The sequence below is a fragment of the Oncorhynchus clarkii genome, chromosome 11 (genome assembly GCF_045791955.1).
Source record: "Oncorhynchus clarkii lewisi isolate Uvic-CL-2024 chromosome 11, UVic_Ocla_1.0, whole genome shotgun sequence".
Classification (NCBI taxonomy): Eukaryota; Metazoa; Chordata; class Actinopteri; order Salmoniformes; family Salmonidae; genus Oncorhynchus; species Oncorhynchus clarkii.
This window is the reverse complement of record NC_092157.1, coordinates 7,403,213-7,430,162: the sequence shown is the minus strand read 5'-3', so window position 1 is coordinate 7,430,162 and position 26,950 is coordinate 7,403,213. Positions and strand designations below refer to the sequence as shown.

Sequence of the window (26,950 nt, the reverse complement as noted above, 5' to 3'; positions counted from 1 at the left end):
ATTTTAAGAATTGAATTGTTTTTCCACAGTGTATTTGTTTAAGAATCAAATCTATAATAATAGGTTATAGGAATGATATAGTCCAGTGCAGATTTAACATATTAAAATTGTGTCCTTGGATTTGAGTGAGACACTCACTGTACGGTCTTGTCTCTATCATGACAGACGAGTGGCCTTGTAATTGATGCGACGCAGGCCCATGACATGTTTACGGAGATGTGGGGAAACTGGGTTTGTTTGTTAAGCCTCAGTTACACAGGATCAAAAATAAACTAATTTACGGAGATGGAGGGAACGCATGAATAATGTATGATATCCTTCTTGTGAAAAACTCCTGTGGGTAACATTTTAGAGCTTGTTAAAATACTGGTACTTCATCCGAGTATACTGCAGGCCCTAGCACAGCATCTTCCACTAAATTGTCTATGCATTGATGGCTATTAGCTGCCCATGCTCACTTGACATATTCACAGATAGGCCGACAGTGCATTCAGAAAGTATTCCTTACCCACTTCTTCCACATGTTGGTGTCGTGATACAGCCTGTAATCTCATTTAAAATACAGTTGAAGTCGAAAGTTTACACTCACTTAGGTTGGAGTTATTAAAACTCGTTTTTCAACCACTCCACAAATTTCTTGTTAACAAACTATAGTTTTGGGAAGTTATTTCAGTTATAATTCACTGTATCACAATTCCAGTGGTTCAGAAGTTTACATACACTATGCCTTTAAACAGCTTGGAAAAATTTCAGAAAATTATGTCATGGCTTTAGAAGCTTCTGATGGGCTAATTGACATAATTTGAGTCTATTGGAGGAGGTGTACCTGTGGCTGTATTTCAAGGCCAACCTTCAAACTCAGTGCGTCTTTTCGCTTTGCTGCAGGAGGGACTGGTGCACTTCACAAAATAGATGGCTTCATGAGGAAGGACAATTATGTGGATATATTGAAGCAACATCTCCAGACAAGTTGTGGCAAAATGGCTTAAGGACAACAAAGTCAAGGTATTGGAGTGGCCATCACAAAGCCCTGAATCCATTATAGCATTTGTCGGTAGAACTGAAAAGGCGTGTGCGAGCAAGGAGGCCTACAAACCTGATTCAGTTACGCCAGCTCTGTCAGGAGGAATGGGTCAAAATTCACCTAACTTATTGTGGAAAGCTTGTGGAAGGCTACCTGAAGCGTTTGACCCAAGATAAACAATGCTACAAAATACTAATTGAGTGTATGTAAACTTCTGACCCACTGGGAATGTAATGAAAGAAATAAAGGCTGAAATAAATCATTCTAATATTATTCTGCCATTTCACATTCTTAAAGTAAAGTGGTGATCCTAAATGACCTAAGACAGGCAATTTTTATTATGATTAAATGTCAGGAATTGTGAAAAACGGAGTTTAATGTATTTGGCTAAGGTGTATGCAAACTTCCGACTTTAACTGTATGTATTCACATTTGGCAACGATTAGAGCTTTGCACACCAGGATTGTACAATATTATGCACATTTTTTAAACTCTTCAAGCTCTGTCAAGTTGGTTGTTGATCAATGCAAGTCTTGCCAAAGATTTACGATGTGTTTACAATACCGCGTTGGTAATGAAGCATTATTTGTTCGACCGCAACTTCTGGGGTAGCTAGCATTAGCTTGGTACCTAGCTAGCACCAATACAACCAGCCTGAAAATGACAAGAAGAAGAAACCAGTCATTTTCATAGTTCTTAGCAATGATTTAGTAATCCTTGTGAGTAAGTATTAGCTAGGTTGCCACTTGTTGTTAGCCTATTGAAATTGAGCTTTAGTTCATGAAAACAAATAGCTAGCCAGCTACTTAACCCTGTTGCCCAAAGCTAAAGTTATAAGCAGCCAGCTAGCTTCATCTGTTTTGTGACGCTCGACCGGACCGGGTTATGTGTTGCCACAATAAGGATTAGGAATAATAGTGTAATTTGCTGTTTGCCTTCAAAATAAAAGTATGTCATTGACTGATGCAAATGAATACAAATAGAATTATGCCATACTTTTATTTTGAAGGCTAACTGCAAAGTCCACTATTGTGGCTAGCTTCACATAGATGGGTCCGACCACCATTAATCAAATACGAACTGTCTTATAAATTTGTGTTATTTTAGATGATGACACCTAGCTATATAGTTAGCTAAGTAACTATAGCTACTGAAACAGGTCATTTTTCTATGTTTATGGGGAAGAACATTGTTTGCATCCATGAGCTACCTAGGTTTAAAAAAACATTTTTTTAATGTCCAGCACTGTAGGTGCTCGAGACTACTTTACCAGCATCATAGCATGTGTATCGACGAATCGTTGTGACATATAAAATACGAGTGACAGTGTAATCAATGTGTAAAAATGTATGAATGAGTTAAATTATGTGACATGCAGTCATATTCAGGTTCTGATTGGTCAACAAGCTTATCTGACATGTCCAATAGTGTTATTTGACGTGTATCTTTTTTGACACGCAAAGACCCAATTGGCTTTCCATAGAAATCCTGGTTGAGAATGAAACAACTGAACGAAACAGCAAGTAAGTGAAAGAAAGAGGTTTTGATGATCAAAATCACATTTTATTTGTCACATACACATGGTTAGCAGATGTGATTGGTAACATACACATGGTTAGCAGATGTTATTTGTCACATACACATGGTTAGCAGATGTGATTGGTAACATACACATGGTTAGCAGATGTTATTTGTCACATACACATGGTTAGCAGATGTGATTGGTCACATACACATGGTCAGTTGATGTTATTGGTCACATGGTTAGTAGATGTTAATGGTCACATGGTTAGTAGATGTTAATGGTCACATGGTTAGCAGATGTTATTGGTCACATTCACATGGTTAGCAATGTTATTGGTCACATATACATGGTTAGCAGATGTTATTGGTCACATAAACATGATTAGCAATGTTATTGGTCACATACACATGGTTAGCAATGTTATTGGTCACATACACATGGTTAGCAGATGTTCATGAGAGTGTAGTGAAATCCTTGTGCTTCTAGTTCCGACCATGCCGTAATATCTAATAAGTAATCTAACCTAACAATGTCACAACAACTACCTTATACACACACAAGTGTAAAGAATTGAATAAGAGTATGTACATAAAAATAAATGGATGAGCGATGGCCGAACGGTGCAGAGCAGCATAGGCAAGATGCAGTAGATGGTATAGAGTACAGTATATACACATATGAGATGAATAATGTTGGGTATGTAAAAAATCATAAAGTGGCATTGTTTAAAGTGGCTAGTGATACATTTATAACATCAATTTGTCATTATTAAAGTGGCTAGAGATGAGTCAGTATGTTGGCAGCAGCCACTCAATGTTAGTGATGGCTGTTTAACAGTCTGATGTCCTTGAGATAGAAGCTGTTTTTCAGTCTCTCGGTCCCTGCTTTGATGCACCTGTAATGACCTTGTCTTCTGTATGATAGCAGGGTGAACAGGCAGTGGCTCGGGTGGTTGTCGTCCTTGATTAGCTTTTCGGCCTTCCTGTGACATCGGGTGGTGTAGGTGTCCTGGAGGGCAGGTAGTTTGCCCCCGGTGATGCGTTGGGCAGACCTCACTACCCTCTGGAGAGCCTTACGGTTGTGGTCGGAGCAGTTGCCGTACCAGGCGGTGATACAGCCTGACAGGAAGCTCTCGATTGTGCAGCTGTAAAAGTTTGTGAGTGTTTTTGGTGACAAGCCAAATTTCTTCAGCCTCCTGAGGTTGAAGAGGCGTTGCTGGGCCTTCTTCACCGCGCCGTCTGTGTGGGTGGACAATTTCAGTTTGTCCGTGATGTGTACGCCGAGGAACTTAAAACTTTCCAGTACTGTCCCGTTGATGTGGATAGGGGGCTGCTCCCTCTGCTGTTTCCTGAAGTCCACAATCATCTCCTTTGTTTTGTTGACATTGAGTGTGAGGTTATTTTCCTCACACCAGGAAAATAACCTCACACTCAATGTCAACAAAACAAATGAGATGAGGGCCCTCACCTCCTCCCTGTAGGCCGTCTTGTCGTTGTTGGTAATCAAGCCTACCACTGTAGTGTTGTCTGCAAACTTGATGATTGAGTTGGAGGCGTACATGGCCACGCAGTCATGGGTCAACAGGGAGTACAGGAGAGGGCTGAGAACGCACCCTTGTGGGGCCCCAGTGTTAAGGATCGGCGGGGTGGAGATGTTGTTGCCTACCCTCACCACCTGGGGGCGGCCCGTCAGGAAGTCCAGGACCCAGTTGCACAGGGCGGGGTCGAGACCCAGGGTCTCAAGCTTAATGACGAGTTTGGAGGGTACTATGGTGTTAAATGCTGAGCTGTAGTCGATGATCAGCATTCTTACATAGGTATTCCTCTTGTCCAGAAGGGTTAGGGCAGTGTACAGTGTGATTGCGATTGCATCGTCTATGGACCTTTTGGAGAGGTTAACAAATTGGAGTGGGTCTAGTGTGTCAGGTAGGGTGGAGGTGATATGGTGCTTGACTAGTCTCTCAAAGCACTTCATGATGACAGATGTGAGTGCTACGGGGCGATAGTCGTTTAGCTCAGTTACCTTAGCTTTCTTGGGAACAGGAATTATGGTGGCCCTCTTGAAGCATGTGGGAAAAGTCGAACGAGCACTAGATGGCGTGAGCGAGCAAGATGAAACATCAATCCGTGAGCTAACACTCGTGTAGAGAGAGAAGAAATGTGGCCGAGCGCAAATTAAACGTGTGACTGAGCGAGCAGAACTGCATTTCAGCAGTAAATAACTTTGAGGGCAGACAGTTCGCCTGAAGAAATCCTTACGACATGTCAAGTCTCAAATCCCTGCACTCACAAGTATGCCACTTCCGGGTGTCTTTTGGATATTCTCACAGATATAAACTCAGCAAAAAAAACATCCCTTTCTCAGGACCTGTTTTTCACAGATAATTCGTAAAAATCCAAATAGATCACAGATCTTCATTGTAAAGGGATTAAAACATACATGTATGCTCATTTATGTTTCTCTTAAAGCGCCAATCAGCAGTTGAAACAAAAGCGTTCTCCTAGCTCGTTTCGTAAAAATCTGAGGGACGGGGCTGGAGAAAATGTAACCATTCAAATTCATAGACAGAGCTATAGATGCAAGGACTGAACATCGGGCCTCCTAAAACCCCATTGGGAGGAGACAACCAAAGGTTCCTCGCCGAAGACCTCCAAATGGGTTTTAAGAAGGATGCGAGAGGAAGTGAGGAGTTGAGCAGAGATGAATTGGGACAGGGCTCATGTCATTGTTTTAGGTGGAATCGGATGTTGAATGATACATTTATTCTGTTGGCACTTATATTTTTACTCTTGTGCTCTTTCCACAGATGGCTCTGGGTTGCTGATAACATCTGATCAGATGAGACTCTGTACGTGATTTGACTCCTCTATTACTGACTCTATTTAATAAAACTTCCCATGTAAAATGATAAACAAGACAATGTAGACTATGGTAGCTCCCAATCAGACAATCACTATAATATTTATTTAAATCTGTTTTCCCTCAGTGAAATGTTTGGTGATTGTATGGTGTTTTGATCCTCAGTCCTCCTTTTGAATGTGTACTGATTAAGTTCTAAAACACCCATCAGAGTCTATCCTCACCTCCTCCATCACTGCAACGGATTGTCCGGGCTGCTAAGAGGGTCCTGCACGGCTCCAGGGCAAGGACGCGTGCTGGAAAGATAGTGGCCGACCCCTTTCCACGCCCTCTTCCAAAGATTCCCCTCTTGCAAGCTGTTCAGGTCAAGAGTGACCAAAACCTCCCACCACCTGAACAGTTTTTTTCCCTGGCATCTCTGTATATTCAAAATTGCTATAGATAAAATGCAATTGTGTTCGTTGTCCATATAGTAGGCCCGCCTCAAACCATAAACTCACCACCACGGGGCACGCTGTTCACAACGTTGACATCAGCAAACTGCTCGCCCACACAACGCCATACACGCTGCATGCCATCTGTCCGGTACTGTTGAAACCTGGATTCATCCGCGAAGAGAACACGTGCAAGCATGCCAGTGGCCATCGAAGGTAAATATTTGACCATTGAAGTCTGTTTTCGACGCTGAACTGCAGTCAGGTCAAACCCTGGTGAGATCGAAGTGCAGGCAGCTGAAGTTTTCCCTGAGACAGTTTGTGCAGAAATTCTTCGGATGTGCAAACCCACAGTTTCATCAGCTGTCCGGGTGGCCGGTCTCAGACAATCCCACAGTTTCATCAGCTGTCCGGGTGGCCGGTCTCAGACAATCCCACAGTTTCATCAGCTGTCCGGGTGGCCGGTCTCAGACAATCCCACAGTTTCATCAGCTGTCCGGGTGGCCGGTCTCAGACAATCCCACAGTTTCATCAGCTGTCCGGGTGGCCGGTCTCAGACAATCCCACAGTTTCACCAGCTGTCCGGGTGGCTGGTCTCAGACAATCCCACAGGTGAAGAAGCCGGATGTGGAGGTCCGGGGCTGGCATGGTTGTGGTCTGCGGTTGTGAGGCCGTTTGGATGTACTGCCAAATTCTCTAAAGCAACATTGGAGGCGGCTTATGGTAGAGAAATTAACATTCAATCATATGGCAACAGCTCTGCTGGACTTTCCGGCTGTCAGCATGCCAATTGCAAAACTTGAGACATCTGTGGCATTGTGTTGCGTGACAAAACTGCACATTTGAAAGTGGCCTTTTATTGTTCCCAGAGTAAGATGCAACTGTGTAATGATCATCTATGGCAGAGGAGTGCACCAAAAGGGCTCTCTCGTGTAACTCGGCCGAATATCGAACTCCCAATCTCTGTGCAGACAATGACCACAAGGGCACTGAGTTGGTACACTACATCTACACACAAAAGTATGCATGGTTACACATTGTATGCGGTGGTCCATTCAGAAATGGTTCGTTGAGACTTCAGCATACTACAGTCATCAGCATTTCCAAAATAAAACACTGTAATAAATAAAAATATCTTCACTTTTCCTTATGCAAAACCATAGACTGAGCTGTGATGGACATTTTTATCATGTGAAGAGGCAGCCTTGAAAATGTTAATCTTGGTCTTAGTGTCATAAATAATCCTTGGTTCCTGCCTGTGCTTGGTAAAGGCATGGAGGGGGGGGGGGACATGGCCTCCTCCTTAGGACCATCTGGCAGAACGCCCAGAATATGTTCTATAAGATAGGAAATGGTGCCAGACATGCCGGAACCAACCCTATGTAACGTGTCTGTAACCAGTTTATAAAGGATCATTTCCCATCTGACCTAAATTGACGAGACACGCCCAGACCAGGCCCTTACTGTGATCTGCCTAGGAGGAGACATCCGCAAACAATTGAGGGACGGCAACTCATTTCAGTAAGTCAAATTAAATGGAAAAAAGTATAAAAATTAAAAAATTAATTACCCAATAAAACATTAAAATGGAGGGTACTACTAGTACCAAATCAAGTAATCGCACGAAGTGAATGTGAGAAGTGTTGGGTTTGCGCCAGACAGAGGCCTGTAATTTTCATCAATATTTATTTTCCACCATACTTTGCAAATAAATTCATTAAAAATCCTACAATGTGATTTTCTGGAGAAAAAAAAATTCTCATTTTTTCTGTCATAGTTGAAGTGTACCTATGATGAAAATTACAGGCCTCTCTGATCTTTTTAAGTGGGAGAACTTGCACAATTGGTGGCTGACTAAATACTTTTTTTACTGTATGACAGAAAAAGGGCTACAGCTAGTCTTAGTTAAATAAAACAAATACATTATTAGAGACAAGAAATGTTGCCATGCCCCGCTGACAGCTGTCTGTAGGCATTTATAAGAGAAATGTCTATGTGGTCTGTAGCCATTGATAATAGCAAAGGTGCTATTCAACGATTCTATATGTATAAGATGAAGATCCATAAGGTGCATAGGAAGTAACGACATGAGAATCGTTGAAGATGCACATGGGGTAATACGGGAGATTACCAAGTATGTTTGGGAATAGTACTAAGTGAATGTGGATGTGAAAGTTGTGTGATATGACATATTCAAATTTGGATATTAAGCTGATTCAAATTTAGATATGACGTACTGAGTGAATGAGGACTATCTCCAGTGTGAATGTGGAGTGAATGTGAGTTGAGTTGTCCAGTTCTGTATAAGCAGAGCCCCCCCCATCTATAACGTTATCTAGGGGTTCCGTCCACCACCACCCATGTTAGTCTGGGAGTACTAATAATAATAATATGAGTGTTATTGAACACAGGGTGTTTCATATATATCCATATATAGGAAGTAGCAATCTATAGGCATTTTTGAATTGTCTATGTGGTCTGGGACCACTGTCTCTGGGAGGATATAACTGTTGAAGATACACACGGTGCATAGATGCACATGGAGTGGATGTGGCTGTGAATACCTAAGTATAGTTATATAAAAGAAAATACTGAATACCCCAAACAGCTCTACATATGTGTGAGCTGAGTTATGACTTTATACCCCCTGCTATATTGAGGATAAAGAGTTAGCTGTCTAACAGACTCCCATTCTGGACCCAGCAGACTCGCATTCTGAAAAAAAAAAACTCAGCCTCACCTGTATTCTTCATGCCCCTCTCTGAGGCACACCTGCTGTGTAAACAAAAACTAGGTTCACTTTGTTGCCTCCCGCTGCTGCCTTTGGACAGATATTATTCAGAGTAGGCCCACTCTTCAGTACATTGATAAGAGAAACGAGAGAGGGAGATGAAGTGATTTACGAGCTGGTACGGCCCGAGCCAAGGTCCTCTAATCATGAAACCCTGGATTTTACCCTAACACAAATGTTTAATCTGAATGAGGGAAGGCAGGAAGGAGAGAAGGAGGGAAGGAAGAAGAGCGAGCGAGAGCGACAGAGGGGGAGAAAAGGAGACAGAAGAGCAAGAGGAAGGGAGGGGAAAGAGGGAAAGCAGAACTAATGCTGAATCAAAGAACAGAATCACACTGATGTGACAGTTGACTCTAGTGTGTACCATCAGCGGACGGTGGCCACTTGCGGGGACCGTATGTTGTAATAATGTCTCCAGTAAACATGTGAGAGACATGGCAACACACCTACTATAAAAACACTGATGGCTTGAGAGAAGAAGCAGCGATTTGGGTATCTGCAAAAGTCACACACACACACACACAATTTGGCGACGAGCAATTTCCCTGACAGTGGGAGAGAAAGGACAGTGATCGGGACATTAGGGTTGATATCAGGGAGCAACAGGGAGCCGCCATATCATCCTCTGAACGTTCACAACAAAGTTTAGGCTGCAGTAGGGCTGAGCAATGGACCAGGCACGTGTGTGTATATATGAAGGTGTGAGAGTGATTGGGAACGGGATCAGTGTCAGACCAACACTTCTGCCTTTGCTCCTCTCCAACTGATGGCCACGTTTTCCTCAAATGCCTCAAAAAGTCCTTCATTGCATTACCACTGTACATAACCCAGCCGCATTCTATCCGCCACTCCATCATTCGCTGCCGCGGCTATGGCGCGATACGTCCCCGAACACTCGGCGTGGCTGGAGGCATTAAATCCAGATGGGTAGAATGATTAGCGCTACGGCGGAGTGGATGCAAATGCAAATCCAACACTTATTCCAGGCCTCAGAAATGCGCTGCGCTATCTATAATTGGTTCCTGCTCAGTGAACTCTTGCCTGGCCCCTTAGGGAGAACCTGAATCTTTTTAAACCCCCAAGCACAAAGCTCTGGCGTTTGGCTGTGGGCGAGGGGAATCCCTTCTGGAGCATGCAGTCAGAGGCCTGTGCATTAATCAGGAGCCTCCTGATGATCTGCCCTCTAACCAGGGCTTGGACTTTACGACTACCCCCCCTTGCCCATAGACACCATTGGACAGCAAACAACTTGGAGGTATGATCTGATTCACCCATTGTGTCTTCATGTAAAGACTGAACACCGGTGCTTCCAGTAGACATAGTTCTCTGGTCTGTATATGATGGGTTGTGTAGTTTCACTCTGATAGCACAGCAGCTATAGACATACTCTTTAAAAAAAAAAAAAAATGTTTAAGGATTGTTATCATTTTTGACAGTACAGCTGGAAACAGAGAGGGAGACAGTAGGGGCATAGACAGAGGGTGGCATATGACCAGGGGACATATGTGGTCCACAGTCAGGAGCTTAAAGGCAAGAGGAAGAGGACAAATGTTGATCTCTTCCATTATCTACATGACATATCTCTTTAGAGGCGCACACTCATTCCATTACCTACATGACATATCTCTTCAGAGGCACACACTCATTCCATTACCTACATGACATATCTCTTCAGAGGCGCACACTCATTTCATTACCTACATTACATATCTCTTCAGAGGCACACACTCATTCCATTACCTACATGACATATCTCTTCAGAGGCACACACTCATTCCATTACCTACATGACATATCTCTTCAGAGGCACACACTCATTCCATTACCTACATGACATATCTCTTCAGAGGCGCACACTCATTCCATTACCTACATGACATATCTCTTCAGAGGCACACACTCATTCCATTACCTACATGACATATCTCTTCAGAGGCACACACTCATTCCATTACCTACATGACATATCTCTTCAGAGGCGCACACTCATTCCATTACCTACATGACATATCTCTTCAGAGGCGCACACTCATTCCATTACCTACATGACATATCTCTTCAGAGGCGCACACTCTCATTTTATTGAACAATGGCCGACACCGGTAGTTACCAGCGAGGGAGAATGGATGGGAAGCTTAAAGCTGCAACATGTAACTTTTTTGAGGCGATCAAATTCACATAGAAAATATATGTAGTTATAACAGTAGAGGTGTGTGGGTAAAATCATTGGGGAAGCCAAGTTTCTACCCCCCCCCCCAAAGCCACATTACAATTTATGTGTTGTGACAATCACATTGTTTGCTCGCCAACCTGTTAATTCATATGCCTTGCGACCGTGACAAAACGACTGCTGGACTGTGACATTAACAGGTGAAATGGCCACAGTCTCACACATATGTATGGAAAGCCTTGACAAAAGACATTTGTGTTGACTCAGATGAGATGGATTGTCTCAGACACTATGGTTCCTCTGAATATAAATGTTAAATCAAACAAAATGACTGTTATTCATATGACCCCACCATTTGGCGGTATGTAGCTTGTTACCGATCACAATATCATAAAATCGGCCATGTACAGTACAATACATACTGTGGCAGATGGTACTTACATAAAGTAGATGGGGTATCCGCCTTCAAAATACCAGCAGTACTTTTTGGCCTCTATGCACTGCAAGAGGGAGAGGAAGAAAGTAAGTCCATGCTCTTTACATAATGAAATAAAACAAATAGTCCCTCCTGCCCCACCCACAGTGAATACTATGACCTGCCATTGGACAGACCATCTCTCCCACAGTGCAGACTGTATGACCTGACATCGGCTTCAGGCCTACATTTACTAAGTCTCGTTATTTCCGGCTTCAACCAGGTTGTTTAATAACCTCCATTCTCCGTCAAGTTAGCGCTAGACGAATCGGCATATGCTCTGGGCTTCACTGTTGAAGAGATAATTTTCTCCACCTACGGAGAATTGGATAAGAATTTGAGACAGTCTTGCGATAAAGAGCGTACCAACAAACCATTTCAGAGCGGCATGCCATCTGCCTGCATCCCATTACGCCAGGATTCGTTCATCCCGGGCAGGAGTTGTTTCTTAATCAATACGCCTTGCGGCAACACTACGCAGCTGCCTCCAACCGCCCTCTATCAAAATGCTGACTGAGGCAGTCTCTGTAAAGCGTAAGGCATATTTCAGTTTTATAGCCCTCATAAGATGTGCTTTGTAGCTTAGTAGTGCGCTCTCCATCCTTTCTACACAAAGCAAGGAGCGATAAAAAAAAATAGGCAAGATGGGGAAAATGAGGATCTGTCCTGGGAGTGTTATGCACAAGGCCAGGCATAACCTCCAGGGCTTTATGCGCAAGTAATGCTTTTCATTAAAAAATTAGGTACCATGTTGAAGCTTTGAAAGATAAATGAAACCGCTCTGTTCACATATGAAAAACACGTTGGTTATAATACAGCGCTGAAACTGGTATGGTTTGCAGTGTCAAGATGATCCGTTTGCCTACGAGCGAATGAACAACCTTTATGGATCTGTTAACCCATGCAAATATTATTGCTGTTTTAAATCATACATACAGATTCTCTCTGGCAGCCCTGGCTTTATGCAACACACAATACAGTCCTCCGCCAAAGCCTCACTGCCGACTCAGTGATATGACAGATGTAGTGTTAACAGCATAGTGGAGCATACAGTGTTCTCTAAATAAAAACAACAGGATGCCCCTTTGCTCTTCAATGTAACTGAAATCCGCTGGCCTCCAACATAAAGACTATAAAGTCAGACATGGGCTGCATTTTAGTAGTCTGTGGCTGGCTCAGAATAAGTGACCTTGATGCCCTACTGCTCTCACCTGCCCAGTTGTGGAAAAAAGTCAAGACTGTTGAGGTGCACCCACATACATCTCTCAACGAGGTGAGAGATTAACTATAGAAGACAGTGAAGCCTGGCTCATCTTTGGAGAGCTGTGGGTGGAGAGGCTTTTATAGAGACGTGAAAATGGCCGCCAAAGGACTGGCTGGATGGATGGCAGGCTGAGGTGGCATTTCATCCTAGGAGCATCCAGGAATCCCCTTTGTGGTTTGTGCCATGTGTTTTTCCCCCACAATCTGTGGCCACTGAGCGCACAACGGATGTGGGTTCTACCCAATGAGTTATACCCACACACAAGATGAGTGACGAGGGGCTCTGTTCTGAAGCCACCGTGCCTCCCTTTTGGTACACCCCACCACACATTTGTTTTTGCCATGTTTATTCTATTAGACACCTTAATGCACATGTGTTTTATTAGGAGCCAATATAGTCCTTGAAACATTTCATTTTCATTTTTTACATTTTAAATACTGTAGGATTCTATTCCTTCCTATGGAAGACTGCTTCTTCTGAGTGGTGGCTTCAAAGCCTCTCATTGGCCAATACATAGTGTCGGCAATACAGGGTTTATACAAACACACACACCAAAAAGAATACAAATGCAATTTCAACAATTTTACTGAGTTACAGCTCATAAGAAAATCAGTCAATTTAAATTCATTAAATAGGCCCAAAACTATGGATTTCACATGACTGGGAATACAGATATGCATCTGTTGGTCACAGATAACTTTAAAAAGGTAAGGGTGTGGATCAGAATACCAGTCAGTATCTGGTGTAACCACCATTTGCCTCATGTAGCTGGACACATCTCCTTCACATAGAATTGATCATGCTGTTGATTGTGACATGTGGAATGTTGTCCCACTCCTCTTCAATGGCTGTGAGAAGTTGTTGGATATTGGAGGAAACTGGAACACTCTGTTGTACACATTGATCCAGAGCATCCCAAACATGCTCAATGGGAGACATGTCTGGCGTGTATGCAGGCCATGGAAGAACTGGGACATTTTCAGCTTCCAGGAATTGTGTAAAGATCCTTGCGACATGGGGCCATGCATTATCATGCTGAAACATGATTTGAAGGCAGTGGATGAATGGCACAACAATGGCCCTCAGGATCTCGTCACGGTACCTCTATGCATTCAAATTGCCGTCAATAAAATGCAATTGTGTTCGTTGTCCATAGCTTATGCCTGCCCATACCATCACCTCACCACTGGTCACTGTTCAAAACGTTGCCATCAGCAAACCGCTTGCCCACACTACGCCATACACACTGTCTGCCAACTGCCCGGTACAGTTGAAACCAGGACTTATCTGTGAATAGCACACTTCTCCAGCGTGCCAGTGGCCATCGAAGGTGAGCATTTGCCCACTGAACTGCAGTCAGGTCAAGACCCTGGTGATGACGACGAACACGCCCATGAGCTTCCTCAAGACGGTTTGACAATTTGTTCAGAAATTATTTGGTTGTGCAATCCCACAGTTTCATCAGCTGGTATGGGCAGCTGGTATCATCAGATGATCCCACAGTTTCATCAGTTTGTATGGGCAGCTGGGATCATCAGATGATCCCACAGTTTCATCAGTTTGTACGGGCAGCTGGTATCATCAGATGATCCCACAGTTTCATCAGTTTGTATGGGCAGCTGGTGTCATCAGATGATCCCACAGGTGAAGAAGGTGGACGTGGAGGTCCTGGGCTGGCATGGTTATACGTGGTCTTTGGTTGCCAGGCCGGGTTGGACATACATACCAAATTCTCTAAAACGACATTGGATGCGGCTTATGGTAGAGAAATTAACATTAAATTATCTGGAAAACAGCTCCAGTGGACATTCCTGCAGTCAGCATGCCAATTGCACGCTCCCTCAAAACATCTATAGCATTGTGTGGAGTGACAGAACTAGACATTTTAGTGGCCTTTTATTGTCCCCAGCACAAGGTGCACCTGTGTAATGATCATGCTGTTTAATCATCTTCTTGATCTGCCACACCTGTCAGGTGGATGGATTATCTTGGCAAAGGAAAAATGCTCACTAACAGGGATATTATTTCGAAGTAAACAGCTGGAGGCAGGGCTTTCTCCTATAGAGCTCCATTTTTTATGGAATGTTCTGCCTACCCATGTGAGAGACGCAGACTCAGTCTCAACCTTTAAGTCTTTACTGAAGACTCATCTCTTCAGTGGGTCATATGATTGAGTGTAGTCTGGCCCAGGAGTGTGAAGGTGAACGGAAAGGCTCTGGAGCAACAAACCACCCTTGCTGTCTCTGCCTGGCCGGTTTCCCTCTCCACTGGGATTCTCTGCCTCTAACCCTATTATAGGGGCTGAGTCACTGGCTTACTGGTGCTCTTCCATGCCGTCCCTGGGAGGGGTGCGTCACTTGAGTGGGTTGAGTCACTGACGTGATATTCCTGTCTGGGTTGTGCCGTGGCGGAGATCTTTGTGGGCTATACTCGGCCTTGTCTCAGGATGGTACGTTGGTGGTTGAAGATATCCCTCTAGTGGTGTGGGGGCTGTGCTTTGGCAAAGTGGGCGGGGTTATATCCTTCCTGTTTGGCCCTGTCCGGGGGTATCATCGGATGGGGCCACAGTGTCTCCTGACCCCTCCTGTCTCAGCCTCCAGTATTTATGCTGCAGTAGTTTGTGTCGGGGGGCTAGGGTCAGTTTGTTATATCTGGAGTACTTCTCCTGTCTTATCCGGTGTCCTGTGTGAATTTAAGTATGCTCTCTCTAATTCTCTCTTTCGCTCTCTCGGAGGACCTGAGCCCTAGGACCATGCCTCAGGACTACCTGGCATGATGACTCCTTGCTGCTATGGAACCCTGACCTGTTCACCGGACGTGCTACCTGACCTGCTGTTTTCAACTCTCTAGAGACAGCAGGAGTGGTAGAGAAACTCTTAATGATCGGCTATGAAAAGCCAACTGACATTTACCCCTGAGGTGCTGACTTGCTGCACCCTCGACAACTACTGTGATGATTATTATTTGACCATGCTGGTCATTTATGAACATTTGAACATCTTGGCCATGTTCTGTTATAATCTCCACCCGGCACAACCAGAAGAGGACTGGCCACCCCTCATAGCCTGGTTCCTCTCTAGGTTTCTTCCTAGGTTTTGGCCTTTCTAGTTTTTCCTAGCCACCGTACTTCTACACCTGCATTGCTTGCTGTTTGGGGTTTTAGGCTGGGTTTCTGTACAGCACTGTGAGATATCAGCTGATGTAATAAGGGCTATATAAATAAATTTGATTTGATATAAACAAATTCGTGCTCAAAACTTGAGCGAACACTACACTAACCCACACAACCGCACTACACATCCCTACTCAAGCTTAAGGTGCTTAAACTACTTGAATTTGGCACTCTCAAATATGTTTATGAAAAATATTAGAAAATTAATTTCCAGGCAGACAACCAAGTTCCATTTTCCCACGAGTTTCGCGCTCTGCTTGCCAGGCGAGCTCGCTCATTCCACCCACACTCCCACTCAGCCAGGCGTAGGGCTGGGCAGTATACCGTATTTGATGATGCAGGTGACCGGTTTGGGTTTTACTTTCCATTTTATACCTGTATTTGAATGTTTGGTTTGTTAAATGTGATACACCATGTGTAATGTCAATATTTATTGTTTACTTCGCTACTTGAGTCATCGCTCTCCACTCTTTCTCTCCGTGACACTTTCCACAAAGACCTAGCCACGCCCCCTGTCACTCAAAGGAGCACAGTTCATGCTCCTCAACCACGAGACACTTTGTGTTTAGTCCGCATGGTCAATGCAGCACATGCAACGATGCTGATGACAACAATGCTGTTTTCACTTTGTTTCGTAATATAAATCCACTAGCGTTCTATAATGACTCTATTAGTTTGTGTTTCTTACATCAGCTAGGTTTGTCTTTTCTTAGCATGTTGCCCTAAATCTTGTGAGATGCTAATTGTTAGCCGCTAATGCTAATAGCTAGCTAGCTAGCTCATAAAATGTACTGAGTAAGAGCAAATGTAGCTAGTTAATACTGCCTGATAAAGCAGTGATGGCTTCAACCTAAAATCAGCATGTTGGTTGTGCAACAGTATCTTCTAAATCAAAGAGGAATATGCAAAGCAAGAATATGTTAGCTACATGAAGTAGATAAGAGAAAACATGCAATGTAGTCAAAGCTTATAGGGTCCCCTAGGAAACACTTATCAACACTTTAGTTCCTACCCTGTCACAATAACACCTCCCCTGGCATTTTAATTCATTGTATTCTCAAACACTGTATTCAAAGTGCCCACTATTATATTCTAACTATAGAATTAGAATAGTCATTATATTTCCATGATTCCAACAGTTTTGCCATAATTTGAGAGTCAAATCACAATTGTAACATTTGGTTAAAAATAAGTTCTATATTATTTGCCCATATCGTGCAGCCCTACGTGGCAGTGTGGACATTATCTCTACTGAGCAGTGGTGTAAAGTACCTAAGTAAAATGACTTTCAAGTACTACAAAAGTATTGAAAGTATTTTTACTTAAGTCATATGTTTTTGGTATCTGTACTTTACTATTTATTTTTTACAACTATTACTTCACTACATTCCTAAATAAAATACTGTACTTTTTACTCCATACATTTTCCCTGACACCTAAAAGTACTCGTTTTACATTTTGAATGCTTAGCAGGGCAGGAAAATGTTCCAATTCACCAAGAGAACATCCCTGGTCATCTACCGCCTCTGATCTGACAGACTCACTAAACACAAATGCTTTGTTTGTAAATTGTCTTGAGTGTTGGAGTGTGCCCCTGGTTATCTGTAAATAAAAATAAACAAGAAAATGGTGCCATCTGGTTTGATTAATAAGGAATTTGAAATGATTTATATTTTTGATACTTACGTACATTTTACCAATTACATGTTATTTTGGTTGGCCATATTGCCCAGCCATAGCCAGGCGGGTACAGAACTGACTGATTAGGCGCCGCCAAACGTCAATTCATTCGATACCTAAAATGCAAATGGAGACTCAATCCTACCTTTTGTGTGTACGGAACATTTTCAGGATCTTTTATTTCAGCTCATAAAACATGGGACAAACACTTTACGTGTTGCGTTCAGAGTAGATCACTGGTTCTACCGCTTAACGACTCTAGGATGTTTCCTAGCTCTCACCACCAGAGAAGGGGGACAGTCAATGAAGGTTGGGACTAGGGCCATACAATTGAGCATTTGGAAGGGGTTGGCTGTTGGGAAGAATGGACAATACGGGGACACACTGGCAGCGAAGCCCTGGCAGGAAGAGGGCCGCCATGGTTGGAACAAACTGCCTGTTTGTGGGACCAAACTCCCCACTGTGGCACTGCCAAACAGCAGGGTCCACAGCTATGTAGTAGCTCAGGAGCTGAGACCCCCCTCCCCCCCCAGATACCCAGGCCAACCACAAAGACCACAACACTCCCACTGCACACGCTTAGTTAAAGCAGGGGAGTTTGCAAGTATGTTAAATTATCCCTCTAATGTAGTATCTGAAGACCTGCCAGAGCATCAGTTGCTTGGTCGGCTGTTGTCTTGTCTCTGTAGCCGAAATGGGACAACCGAGCGAGTGACCTTTTATACAACAGCAAACTGCGGCATCCTGCTTGGTTTTGTCCCAGATGGGCCGTGATTTTGGGAGGACACGTGTTTGTTATTGGTTTAGGAGTAGAACTGGCTCTTTTTTTTAATTCAGCCTCAGCCATTTGAAGCCTTGATAAAGTGATAAAACTACTCCAGAGATTTTATTCACTCACAGTTGACACCATCGGACATTTTTACGGCTGGTTTAATGTAAAGTCAAGTGGAGAAATCCATCAAAGAGGATCACAAAGCTAATTTACATCCAAAAGGATATAGGATTACTACATTATTTTAAAACTACTGCATTAATCCGACCAGTCATTCATTAGTCATATCATGTCACTGTACTGTAACCTGGGTCATAAATCATAGACATTGGAGGTAGAGTCATAATGGCAAGACAACTATTACATTTACTAGATTATAAAAATGGTCAAGTTGATGAGATACTGTTTGGCTCACTACAACCAAACCTCATGGGTTGTGCTTAGTTTGTGATAATATACATTTTAAAATGTGGCCAAGCATGACCTTGCCCAGACCGACCAAGCCCAGACCGAACCCCTCTTTGCTGTCATACTGCCAACAAAACAATTTGTCAACCGAATCGGTAAGTAAACATATAACAAAACTGTCCCTCCACGTTTCAAGACATCTCTAATGCATTCCCCATTGAGGTTTTCCCTTATGGATAGTAGAGTCCTCATGTGATTGACAGACTATTCAAAGAGCAGAAGATAGTTTGGTAATGTGACAGTGGAAGCAGGCTGAAGCGGTGGTGATAACCCAGAATTTATCCTAATACTTTTAGTCAGTATAGAACTATAGTACAAGATGAGGTACAATCCCCTCAAGGAACACCCATTGTTGAAATAAGATCTGGTGGGGTCTCCTCCCTCTAATGCAATTCTGGTAGTCGAGTTGTGAAGATATAGAGTAGCGCCTATCTATTGGAATCCAAAGTAACAAAGAGCACAAAACTGTAGGCTATGCTTTTTTGGCTATAAGATACAAACGTCATACTGGACACATCAAAACATGTACACTCGATTTCTGCCGAGTCAAAAGCTCACAAAACCATAATAGCGCCTTCTACAAAGAGGAGCCCGTGAGGAAGACAGTCCACGCTAAAGCTTCTATCCAGCTCCCTCCCAGTCACAGAGCTGCTATCTTAGTGCCAGAGAGTGTTAGGGAAGTTAATGCAGCCCCACCCTGGCACGAGAGGGGTGGGGGTGACCTTCCTGCATGGAGAGGCTGACTCGTCTCATAGGGTCGCTGAACCGCAAACCCTCCAATCTCCACAGAACCTGACACCTCCAGCACCACAGAAGCTTCTGGTCACATTCCTGCCAGGGAGCTTTCCACTGCCATATCTGTCATAGTGAGCTGGCCAGGCGAGGTTAATCTCAAAACTAACCTGCCACTTTAAAAATGTATAGCCAGTCTCTTTCTCCCCCCCTCTCGAAAAGCTGTCCATGACCAAGCACATCAACTGATATGCCTTTCCAACTAAGCACCCAAAGACATTTGACAATTGAGTTGAGCACACCAATTCTGGATTCATGACCAAGCAAAGCTTAGTTATTGCAGCCTGCACCTAGACTTTTTCCCTACAACCTGCACCTAGACTTTTTCCCTACAGCCTGCACCTAGACTTTTTCCCTATAGCCTGCACCTAGACTTTATCTAGACTTTTTCCCTACAGCCTGCCCCTAGACTTTTTCCCTACAGCCTGCACCTAGACTTGTTCCCTACAGCCTGCACCTAGACTTGTTCCCTACAGCCTGCACCTAGACTTGTTCCCTACAGCCTGCACCTAGACTTGTTCCCTACAGCCTGCACCTAGACTTGTTCCCTACAGCCTGCACCTAGACTTGTTCCCTACAACCTGCACCTAGACGTGTTCCCTACAACCTGCACCTAGACTTGTTCCCTACAACCTGCACCTAGACGTGTTCCCTACAACCTGCACCTAGACGTGTTCCCTACAACCTGCACCTAGACTTGTTCCCTACAACCTGCACCTAGACTTGTTCCCTACAACCTGCACCTAGACTTGTTCCCTACAACCTGCACCTAGACTTTTCCCCTACAGCCTGCACCTAGACTTTTCCCCTACAGCCTGCACCTAGACTTGTTCCCTACAACCTGCACCTAGACTTTTCCTCTACAGCCTGCACCTAGACTTTTCCCCTACAGCCTGCACCTAGACTTGTTCCCTACAACCTGCACCTAGACTTTTCCCCTACAGCCTGCACCTAGACTTTTCCCCTACAGCCTGCACCTAGACCTTTTCCCCTACAACCTGCACCTAGACTTTTCCCCTACAACCTGCACCTAGACTTTTCCCCTACAACCTGCACCTAGACCTTTCCCCTACAACCTGCACCTAGACCTTTCCCCTACAACCTGCACCTAGACTCTTCCCCTACAACCTGCACCTAGACTTTTCCCCTACAACCTGCACCTAGACTTGTCCCCTACAACCTGCACCTAGACTTGTCCCCTACAACCTGCACCTAGACTTGTTCCCTACAACCTGCACCTAGACTTTTCCCCTACAGCCTGCACCTAGACTTTTCCCCTACAACCTGCACCTAGACCTTTTCCCCTACAACCTGCACCTAGACTTTTCCCCTACAACCTGCACCTAGACTTTTCCCCTACAACCTGCACCTAGACCTTTCCCCTACAACCTGCACCTAGACTTGTCCCCTACAACCTGCACCTAGACTTGTCCCCTACAACCTGCACCTAGACTTTTCCCCTTCAACCTGCACCTAGACTTTTCCCCTACAACCTGCACCTAGACCTTTTCCCCTACAACCTGCACCTAGACTTGTTCCCTACAACCTGCACCTAGACTTGTTCCCTACAACCTGCACCTAGACTTGTTCCCTACAACCTGCACCTAGACTTTTCCCCTACAACCTGCACCTAGACTTTTCCCCTACAACCTGCACCTAGACCTTTTCCCCTACAACCTGCACCTAGACTTGTTCCCCTACAACCTGCACCTAGACTTTTCCCCTACAACCTGCACCTAGACTTGTTCCCTACAACCTGCACCTAGACTTGTTCCCTACAACCTGCACCTAGACTTGTTCCCTACAACCTGCACCTAGACTTGTCCCCTACAACCTGCACCTAGACTTTTCCCCTACAACCTGCACCTAGACCTTTTCCCCTACAACCTGCACCTAGACTTTTTCCCCTACAACCTGCACCTAGACCTTTTCCCCTACTTGACTTACTCACTTTATTCAATAAAAACAGACAGCATTTCAATTTCAGTGGTAATCATACATTTCTTATGCTGTGATTTTACACTTCTTGTGAAGTAGGTTGGTGAAAGTAGATTGGCAGACATGGCAGAACTTAAGATATTGCTTGAACTTCAGCGCGTGTTTGCAGAGTGAACGTTAGTGTCAATTTGCATGCGTGCTAAATGGTCTGTTATTGCCTAAGCAATGATTAACCTTGTACATTAGTTACTTTAATAACATAACCGAAATTAAATATTATAGGGCATGAGCATGAGCATCCACAGGATGCTGCTCCCGAGTGGCGCAGCGGTCTAAGGCACTGCACCTCATTGCTAGAGGCCTCACTACAGACCCTGGTTCGATCCCTCGTGATCGGCGCACAATTGGCCCAGCATCGTCCGGGTTAGGGGAGGCTTTGGCCAAGGTAGGCCGTCATTGTAAATAAGAATTTGTTCTTAACTGACTTGGCTAGTTAAACAAAAGGTTAAATAAAAAATAGGAGCCAAGTACATTGGACAGCATGATATCCTGCATAGAGTAAGGTTCAACTGACTTAATACATAATTGAAAAGATAAAAGATCTAGTGTAATGAAAATGGACTTGACAGAACCAAAACAGTCTTGTTGCAGTGTTATGATAGTCCAAGCACAGAGGTTTTCCTAGGGCATGGCAGATTAGAAAACCATTTAGAATTGTTAATTTCTGAAGATTTTTTTTTTTTTTTTTTAAGTAGTGAAATTGTCAAAAAGTCCAACAATCTTTTACATTGTGATTTTCAGTGGTTCAAGAGGGCAATTCCACATGTAATGTTTCTCATACAAATGTGTGGCTCGTGAATGAGTTAGTAAGTCTGTACCGTCTCCAAATGTTACAGAAGAGAGATATTGAAAAGGGCCATGATAAAGTTAGGAACCCAGACAGTATCACTTACGGTTGTACAGAAATAAAACATAATTTCCTTGTAACCATTTTCGCACTCGATTTGGTCAATATTACCTACATGAAGAGTTCCGTTTTGTTACGGAGGAACGGACAGAAAGACAAAGGGTTAGCCAAATTGCATCATACTGTAGCCTACACTGTATATCATCTGATGGGGGCAGATGCTTCGTTCTTTGAAAATATTGTTAAATATATCCACCATGACAAATTAACAGTAAAGCATCATTCACGTCATAATATTTTCTTTACCAACATAATTCAAATTCTAATTTGATCAAAAAGGTACAGCGTAATCCCATAAACGCCCGTTATATAGTTGGCAATAGCCGATGTTGTCTAAGGGCTGCTCACCTCTAAAAATATCAAAAACGTCAGGACTATCCCAGGGAGTAGATTCTTCATCTCTCCTTGCCGAATTTCAAACTCCGTTTTGAATGAAAAGATGAACAAAGACTTTATCACAATGTCGATTTCATTCCACAACAAAACGTTCAGCAGCTTCCAGCATCACACAAAGCATACGACCGACGAGCCTCCGCGTAACCCAGCTGTCAATGCGGGATAGGAGCAGTGACAGCGCCAATGTTAGCTCGAGTTCCTGTTGGTCTAGAGACATTGTTTCCGCGATTAGATCATATCATTTTGAAGCAAAACTGCTCCAAAGAAAGATAAAAAAAATAAGGTATTCAATGGCATTATGCAGGCTATCCTAACAGCTGCATTACATTAGGATTTACGGTAATCGACGCCCCCTTTCACTAACAAAACAGCCCGGAAGACACTCCTGTTTAGGTAAATCAAATAAGGTGAATCAAAAGGTTGTCTACTCCTATAACCTCCCCATAATGCAATTGAGGAATTCTTGGTTCTGAAAATGTGAAATATGATAACTGGAATATGTATAATCACAGAGGGAGTGAAGACACCTCATGATTTTATATGCAATGAGATTCTCTGACATTTCATCTAGGTGCAGTATGCTATTCTAAACTCGGCAACAACAAAAAAATGTCCCTTTTTCAGGACCCTGTCCTTCAAAGATAATTCGTAAAAATCCAAATAACTTCACAGATCTTCATTGTAAAGGGTTTATTAAACACTGTTTCCCATGCTTGTTCAATGAACCATAAACAATGAATGAACATGCACCCGTGGAATGGTCATTAAGACACTAACAGCTTACAGACGGTAGGCAATTAAGGTCAGAGTTATGAAAACTTAGGACACTAAAGAGGGCTTTCTACTGACTTTGAAAAACACCAAAAGAAAGATGCCCAGGGTCCCTGCTCATCTGCGTGAATGTGCCTTAGGCATGCTGCAAGGAGGCATAAGGACTGCAGATGTGGCCAGGGCAATAAATAAATTGCAATGTCCGTACTGTGAGACTCCTAAGACAGCGCTACAGGGAGACAGGACGGAAAGCTGATCGTCCTCGCAGTGGCAGACCACGTGTAACAACACCTGCACAGGATCGGTACATCCAAACATCACACCTGCGGGACAGGTACAGGATGGCAACAACAACAGCCAGAGTTACACCAGGAATGCACAATCCCTCCATCGGTGCTCAGACTGTCCGCAATACACTGAAAGAGGCTGGACTGAAGGCTTGTAGGCCTGTTGTAAGGCAGGTCCTCACCAGACATCACCGGCAACAACATCGCTTATGGGCACAAACCCACCGAACCAGACAGGACTGGCAAAAAGTGCTCATCACTGACGAGTCGCGGTTTTGTCTCACCAGGTGTGATGGTCGGATTCTCGTTTATCGTCGAAGGAATGAGGCCTGTACTCGATTTGTAGGTGAAGGGTCCGTCATGGTATGGGGCGGTGTGTCACAGCATCATCGGACTGAGCTTGTTGTCATTGCCTGGCAATCTCAACGCTGTGGGTTACAGGGAAGACATCCTCCTCCCTCATGTTTTATTTATTTGTTATTTCACCTTTATTTAATAACCAGCTGGCCAGTTGAGAACAAGTTCTCATTTACAACTGCGACCTGGCCAAGATAAAGCAAAGCAGTGCGACACAAACAACAAAACAGAGTTACACAAACAAACGTACAATCAATAACATAATAGAAATAAATAAAAAAATCTATGTACAGGGTGTGCAAATGTAGAAGAGTATGGAGGTAGGCAATAAATAGGCAATAAATAGGCCATAGAGGCGAAATAATTACAATTTAGCATTAACACTTGGGTGATAGATGTGCAGATGATGATGTGCAAGTAGAGATACTGGGGTGCAAAAGAGCAAGAGGGTAAGTAATAATATGGGGATGAGGAAGTTGGGTGTGCTATTTACATATTGGTTGTGCAGTTGCAAACCGTAGTCTGGCTTTTTTAATGGCGGTTTTGGAGCAGTGGCTTCTTCCTTGCTGAGTGGCCTTTCAGGTTATGTCGATATAGGACTAGTTTTACTGTGGATATAGATACTTTTGTACCCGTTTCCTCCAGCATCTTCACCAGGTCCTTTGCTGTTGTTCTGGGATTGATTTGCACTCTTCGCACCAAAGTACGTTCATCTCTAAGAGAGAGAACGCGTCTCCTTCCTGAGCGGTAGGACGGCTGCGTGGTCCCATGGTGTTTATACTTGCGTACTGTTGTTTGTACAGATGAACGTGGTAGATTCAGGCATATGGAAATTGCAACCAAGGATGAACCAGACTTATGGAGGTCTACAATTATTTTTTTGTCTAGTCAGTCTTGGAAGATTTCTTTTGATTTTCCCATGATGCCAGGCAAAGAGGCACTGAGTTTGAAGGTAGGCCTTGAAATACATCCACGGGTACACCCCCAATTGACTAAATTGATGTCAATTAGCCTATCAGAAGCTTCTAAAGCCATTACATAATTTTCTGGAATTTTCAAGGCTGTTTAAAGGCACAGTCAACTTAGTGTATGTTAACTTCTGACCCACTGGAATTGTGATACAGTGAATTATAAGTTAAATAATCTTTCTGTAAACAATTGTTGGAAAAATTACTTGTGTCATGCACAAAGTGGATGTCCTAACCGACTTGCCAAAACTATAGTTTGTTAACAAGACATTTGTGGAGTGGTTGAAAAACGAGTTTTAATGACTCCAACCAAGTGTAAGTAAACTTCCGACTTCAACTGTAACTGAAATATCACATTTACATAAGTATTCAGGCACTTTTGGCAGGGAATACAGCCTTGAGTCTTCTTGGGTATGACACGACAAGCCTGGCACACCTGTATTTGGGAAGTTTTTCCCATTCTACTCTGCAGATCCTCTGAAGCTCTTTCATGTTGGATGGGGAGCGTCGCTGCACAGCTATTTTCAGCTCTCTCCAGAGATGTTCGATCGGGTTTAAGTCCGGGTGGGCCACCCTCTGGCTGGGCCACTCAAGGACGTTCAGACACTTGTCCCGTAGCCTGTCCTGCATTGTCTTGGCTGTGTGCTTAGTGTCGTTGTCCTGTTGGAGGGTGAACCATCGACCCAGTCTGACTTCCCAAGCGCCCTGGAGTAAGTTTTCATCAAGGATCTCTCTGTACTTTGCTCCGTTCATCTTTCCCTGAATCCTGACAAGTCTCCCAGTCCCTGACGCTGAAAACATTGAACAGTTGTAATTTAGCCTAGTGTAAACATTGAACAGTTGTAATTTAGCCTAGTGTAAACATTGAACAGTTGTAATTTAGCCTAGTGTAAACATTGAACAGTTGTAATTTAGCCTAGTGTAAACATTGAACAGTTGTAATTTAGCCTAGTGTAAACATTGAACAGTTGTAATTTAGCCTAGTGTAAACATTGTAAGTAGACTACCTACTTTTGGTTTTAGTGCCACTTTATACAAGGGACCCTTATATTCTACAACAATAGAACCACAGAACATAGAACATTCTACAACAATAGAACCACAGAACATAGAACATTCATAGAACATTCCACAGAACATTCTACAACAATAGAACCACAGAACATAGAACATTCATAGAACATTCTACAACAATAGAACCACAGAACATAGAACATTCATAGAACATTCCACAGAACATTCTACAACAATAGAACCACAGAACATAACAAGTATTTTATTGTCCCTAACATAAGCAGGCAAAATCTAGCAACCTAAAAGTACAAAAACAAACCGGCGAAAGCAGAGGTTTCTGTCACACAGGTGTATTCACCAGTGTCTGTTGTCATGGTAGCAGTGCTATCATCTTAACAAAGAGAAGAGGTGTGGCGACAATGCCTTTTCTCAACACACACCTCTTGTGTTTAATTGGCCTGTCTTTGTAATGACGGAGGATGATTGGCTGTGATAAATGGATCCCAACTTACCTTCAACCACTTAGTCATCTTGACAATGCCTTTGTAATTGGGATGACTTGAGGTAACCCATTCAGTGCAAGGAAGAAACCTGACTACGTGTGGTGTGCTAACTTTTTTAGGACAAGGCTATTGCTCATAAGCAGTGTGAAAAACGTATAAAAAAAAATTGTCACATGCGCCGAATACAACCTTACCGTGAAATGCTTACTTTACAGGCCCCTAACCAACAATGAAATGCTTACTGACAAGCGCTTAACCAACCGTGCATTTAAAGAAATAGAGTTAAGAAAATATTTACTAAATAAACTAAAGTAAGAAATTAC

At 43.4% G+C, this 26,950-nt stretch overlaps 1 protein-coding gene across 1 annotated transcript in view; it reads right to left on the bottom strand.

The window, feature by feature from the left end:
* The window catches only part of LOC139420602 (WW domain binding protein VOPP1-like), a 50,578-nt gene extending 27,612 nt beyond the window's left edge, over positions 1-22,966 (bottom strand). Inside the window, exons 1-2 of the mRNA XM_071170793.1 lie at positions 22,680-22,966; positions 11,245-11,303 (exon numbers count right to left, since the gene is read on the bottom strand). Of these exons, the coding sequence (XP_071026894.1) occupies positions 11,245-11,303; positions 22,680-22,730 (110 nt within the window). The 5' untranslated portion in view covers positions 22,731-22,966. The remainder of the gene's footprint in view (positions 1-11,244; positions 11,304-22,679) is intronic.
* Between the last annotated feature and the right edge of the window lie 3,984 nt (positions 22,967-26,950).